General features: G+C 38.2%; 1 protein-coding gene across 1 annotated transcript; it reads right to left on the bottom strand.

Annotated features, from left to right (window-relative positions):
• Nucleotides 1-1,834: 1,834 nt before the first annotated feature.
• Nucleotides 1,835-2,256, bottom strand: LOC138887944 (uncharacterized). The gene is made up of 2 exons (XM_070169737.1): nt 1,898-2,256; nt 1,835-1,841 (listed from the first exon to the last, which is right to left on the bottom strand). Exons 1-2 carry the CDS (start codon nt 2,254-2,256, stop codon nt 1,835-1,837), a joined length of 366 nt encoding a protein of 121 aa, XP_070025838.1.
• Between the last annotated feature and the right edge of the window lie 3,295 nt (nt 2,257-5,551).

Below are 5,551 nucleotides of genomic sequence, written 5' to 3'. Positions count from 1 at the left end.
TAAAAGTTGGGATTGGTGTACCCTGAGAAAATAGAGACTAGGGAGTGGAAACCGTATATCTAAAATGAAAGCAACTAGGGAGTGGAGACCCTATTTTGGAAAAGTGACTAGAGAATGGAGACTCTATGTCTAAAACAAAATCAACTAGGAATTGGAGACCCTATGTTAGAAAAGCGACTAGGGAGTGGAGACCCTATGTCTAAAAATAAACATCAACTAGAGAGTGGAGACCCTATGTTGGAAAAGCGACTAGGGAGTGGAGACCCTATGTTTGAAATAAAAATTAACTGGGGAATGGAGACCCTATGTTGGAAAATGCAGCTAAGGATTAGAGACCCTATACTACCATGATTTTGAATCCTCCCCTTTTTTTATTAAGAGAATGAGTAAAATGTTGGAAAGAATTTGGAGAAGACTTCCCTTTTTTGGAGTTATTTTTGCGGCAGAGCTATTTTAGTCTCCGCGCAATTTCTTTTTGGTTGCACCTGCTTCTTGCAAGGTTGCTTTGGATTGCACCTGTTTTCTGTTTCTCAAACAAAGAACAATTTGTCAGTTTGAAACGGTTGTTGATTTTACGGCCTTGAGTGTTTTAGTCACTTGATCTTGGCCGGCTTCTTTGATGATAATTTTAGTTGCAACTAGTTGTTTCCTAAAGACCGATTATATTTCTGGCCCCGGAGAACTTTTGGCTTTTCCAAAACTTTACCATGACGATTAGTCACGTGGGACTTAACCTTTTTAACTTTATTGTGCCTTTGTGGGCATTTGCCTTTGATTTTCTTCTTTCAAGAGTTTTTTTTATTTCGAAGCATTGGCCACCATGGCCAGTCGGAGTCGACTTGATGCTCCTGCAAAGGTTGGGTGCCTTTTTTTGCATATTAGCTCATATCAAGCGATAGTCCTATAAATTAGTCTTGTCATCCCTTCTTTGTCTTTGTTTCGGAACAGAGTTAGACTGAAAGGGATTTAAAGAAAAACAAACAATGGAATGGATAAATGAATTTAGATGAGAAGTATCCCTTTCTGTTAAAGATAGGACTTATTTGGAGTGCATGCGGACTTCAATGAATATGACGTGCCTTTTGGACTGGATGCCTGATATGTGTAAACTGTCTAACTCTCAAAATATCATCACAACTTATGCCTCAAAATTGGAAAACCTTGCTAGGACTCTGTCGATGCCAATGGCTGTGAGGATCCTCTTTTCGATCAGTGGCACCCTTTGCGGGTTTTCACCAGCTGACCTCTCTCATTTCTCTTCTTACAATCGCCTTATAGTGCTCTTTGCGAGTTTTCACTAACAAGACTCTTTCATTTTCAATTTCTATACTTACCATCACCTTACGATGCCCGTGAAGGTTTTCACCAATAAGACTCTCTCATTTTATTTTTCTCATTTGGATTGCATCAGATCCAAGCAACTGTATCCCTTCCATTTGAACCTCTTTGCCGATAGATTGGAAGGACTTGAACATGATTTGGGGTAAAAGAATTTAGATTGAATTACAACTTTGGAACCTTTCAGGCGAATCATCGCCAAATCATCACAACATCTACCCCAGTTTTACTTTTGGGGGGTGGGGGATTGAGATTTTTATTTTGGTGTGACTGAACCCCAGAGAGAGGCTGCCTACGTATCTTTTCGGAATCAATTCAAACGTAGTTCAAGGAACTTTGTTTTTGATTTCTTTGTTTCTTTTTCTTTCATGTTTTTTCATTCATTTTTCATCAATATTTTTTTCATAATAACTTCCAGGTTCCAAAAGGGTAATCAAAGAAAAAGGGAACAGACTCAAAGGGTTTTCAAAGATCGGTAGTGTTTGGGTGGCAGGAATCAAAGCCTTCATCATCCCAATCAGAGAGCATTAAAACTACGTAAAAGGGTCAAACATAATACCTTTTGACCACATCTGCATTGATAGTTGTTTCATGATCATTTCCTTCGATATCTGCCAAATATAGTGCTCCCTTTGGCAACACTCTTCTTACAATGTAAGGACCTTTCCAATTCGGAGAAAATTTTCCTTTGGCTTCTTCATGATGCAGGAGAATACATCTCAGAATGAGTTGCCCCACTTCAAATTTTCTACGCCGCACTTTCTTGTTGTAGGCACGGGCCATTCTTTGTTGGTACAACTGCCCGTGATAAACTGTGGCCATCCATTTTTCATCAATCATGGTCAACTGTTCTAAACAGGTTTTGATCCATTCCTTGTCCTCAAACTCGGCTTCAACAATAATCCGAAGAGAGGGCATCTAAATTTCTGCGGGTATTATGGCTTCAGTGCCATAAACCAATAAGTAGGGCATGGCCCCAACTGATGTGTGCACGGTTGTGCGATATCCCTATAATGAAAAGGACATCTTTTCATGCCATTGTCTAGAACTTTGAATCATTTTCCTGAGGATCTTCTTGATATTCTTGTTTGCAGCTTCAACAGCACCATTAGCTTTGGGCCGATAAGGGGTAGAATTACGATGTGTAATTTTAAATTGTTCTCATACCTCCCTCATCAAGTGGTTGTTCATATTTGTAGCGTTGTCTGTAATGATAGTTTTAGGAATACCAAAACGGCAAATAATGTTGGAATGCACAAAGTCCACCACTGCTTTCTTAGTAACGGCTTTGAGAGTGACTGTTTTGACCCACTTTGTGAAATAATCAATGGCAACCAAGATGAATCTATGCTCATTTGAAGTTTTTGGTTCAATCGGCCCAATAACATCTATACCCCAGTCAACGAACGGCCAAAGTACTGACATAGGATGCAACTATGAAGGCAATGCATGGATCAGGTCACCATGTATCTGGTACCGATGGCACTTCCGGACGAAACTGAAGCAATATTTTTCCATGGTCATCCAGTAATAACCTGCTTGGAAAATATTCTTTGCAAGGACATATTCATTCATGTGATGCCCACATACTCCCAAATGCACTTCGTTCATGATCTTTTCAGCTTCTCGGGCATCTAGGCACCTCGAAAGATTCAAATCTGGAGTTCTTTTGTACAAAACCTCTCCACTCAAAAAGAAACTGCTGGCAAGCCTTCTGATAGTTCTCTTTTCATCTCCACTAGCCTGCTCGGGATATTCCTTTATTATTAAAAACTGTTTGATATCATGATACCATGGATGAAAATCTGGTTCTATTTCAATTGCATTACACTAACCATCTCTATTTGTAGTGGGTCAAAACTCGAGACAAATTTCGGACAAAATCACCCTTATAGGTCAATTATGCAACCGCATATCTATCGCATAACAGACATGCAGTCCGCATTCTCTTCAAGTCCATCACATCTTCAAACCCTAGTTTCTAGGCATTCGTCGCATTTAGGTTATGCGGTCCGCATTGTTGATTTACGATCGTAGTTTGCACCGTATTTTCCGCCTTCAACAACTTCTTCAATGAGTTTGCGATCCATTATGCATCCCGCGAACCTGTTATACTGTCGCATAATGGACCGCATTTCTTGCACCTGAATTTGGCCAGCAAACTATTGGACTCTGCAATTTCTTCGGGCATTATGCGGTCTGCATGTTGGATTTGCGGCCCGCATCTTCACGTATGCTATCGCATTTTGCTCTTTTCTTGTATTTTTGTTTTTTTGATTTAATTTCCATGTTCTTAGGTCCTTACACCTCATACACTGCAAAAACATTAAAATTACATAAGTATAAAAGATAATTGCATTTAAAACAAGCTAAAATCTAAGCAATTTGTATTAAATATGCCGAAATTATCTGGCACATCAGCCGTTCATTGTGACAAGAGTGTTGCCCAATGGTGTTTTATATTTAACAGATATAGAAGGCAAATGTGTAGATATGGCTATCAATTTATGTATGATTTTTCGGCTTATCTTCATTTGCGTTTTTTGCACTTGGCATATTCAATGTTGGAATGATGAAAGTATTTTATTCTACTATCAAAACACTGTTATCTTTTGTCACCGCTTTTGAGCCTTATTTGTTTTCTTTCATACCCCTCTTTTAGAATTAGAAGTAGCATAAAAATGGAAAAGGAAAAGGAAAAGAAAAGAAAAACCAAAGGGAGGAAAGGAAAAGAAAGAAAAGGAAAAAAAAGAAAAGAAAAGAGAAGAAAAAAAAGAGAAAAGAAAAAGAAAAAGAAAAAGAAAAGAAAAGAAAAGAAAAGAAAAAAGAAGAAAGAAAAAGGAAAAAAACAAACAAAAAAAAACAACTTTACGTTTGAACTACGTTTGACCTGATTCCTTTTTATGGATACGTAGGCAGCCTTACTCTGAGGTTCGGTCCCATCAAAATAAAAATCCAAAATTCCCCATATGCAAAGAAACTGGGGCAGAAGTTTTAGTTTTGCAAAAAGATCTGATTCCAAAAGTTGTAATTTTGAACCCTTTCATCTTAAATTATTTTGAGCCTTCATGCTACCCTTTCTTTCTAACCCTTTCCAAAAGCCTACACTACAGTCCAAAGAGAGACCTTCTGATCAATCTTTGAGGATGCCAAGTCAATCAAGATAGAGGTATGATTTACGTCCTGGGTAACACTTTGTTCATGAGCATGAACTAAAATGTGATTAGTTGGATGGATTAGGCTGATCAATCCGAAATGCATGTCATGATCATTGGAGCCAACTGCTTCACTAAGATAAGTCTCTTTTCCATTCTTCTTCAAATAGTCATCTCTGTTCAAAAATTTCCTTTTATTCCTAATTTCTCGAAGTCACTTCATTTCGTTTCTTTTGGGTCTATTTTTCTAAGTCTCTGTCAAGTGAGTCTTTGTTAAACAATCAAGAAAGGACTTCAAAGCCCATTACCAGCTTTTTAATTGCATCAAGCGAAGTTCATCCAAGCACATCACAAGTGACATGATTTATAATGAGCAATGTGGGTGGTAATTGACGTTCAGGTGGTCAAGTAATTCGTGAATTTTGAGGGAATGCAAAGGTTCAATAATTGTCAGAATAAAAATGCCATACAACAAGTTGAGTGTAAGGGATTCGGGTAATTCGGAGGTTTTTGTGGCCGAGGTTCGATCGGAAGGTCAAATAATTCTTTGTTAGACCGAAGAAGCTAATCGGAATGAAGCATGGTAGTGGCAAAAGCAGACACCTTCAGCAAGGATGCCACAAACTAACTACCACATTTTCAAACTGACAAGATTTTCTTTGTTTGAAACTGGGGCAAGAAATTTTGTTTGCTTCGCCAGAATCCTCCATGAGGAAAGCATGCTCCAGGAAAGTTCAGTTTTAATTTTTTCAAGACCCTCACGGATAATGGTATTTAATTTCAAGTTTTCAGGACCCTCCTGGATGATGAGATTTAGTTTTAGGTTTACAACATATCCCCGGATAATTAAATTCAGTTTAAGTTTTCAGGACCCTCCTAGATAATGAGATTCAGTTTTAACTTTTCAGGACCCTCCTCGAAAATGGAATTCAACTAACACCCACAAATGTTCCTGGTACAAACTGAGGCAGAAAATTTTCTTTGTTTTGTCTGTTTTGTTGTGACTGCAGGCGCCCACCTAGAGAACGAGGGAATTTATTTTAAGTTTCAAGTTAGTC

Source organism: Nicotiana sylvestris, chromosome 3 (genome assembly GCF_000393655.2).
Source record: "Nicotiana sylvestris chromosome 3, ASM39365v2, whole genome shotgun sequence".
Taxonomy (NCBI): Eukaryota; Viridiplantae; Streptophyta; class Magnoliopsida; order Solanales; family Solanaceae; genus Nicotiana; species Nicotiana sylvestris.
Note: the sequence above shows the minus strand (reverse complement) of the source record. Positions and strands in the feature narration are given on the sequence as shown.

Excerpts from the sequence above, each read along its gene's own strand:
- LOC138887944 (XM_070169737.1), bottom strand. The coding sequence starts at position 2,256 with ATGCCCTCTCTTCGGATTATTGTTGAAGCCGAGTTTGAGGACAAGGAA.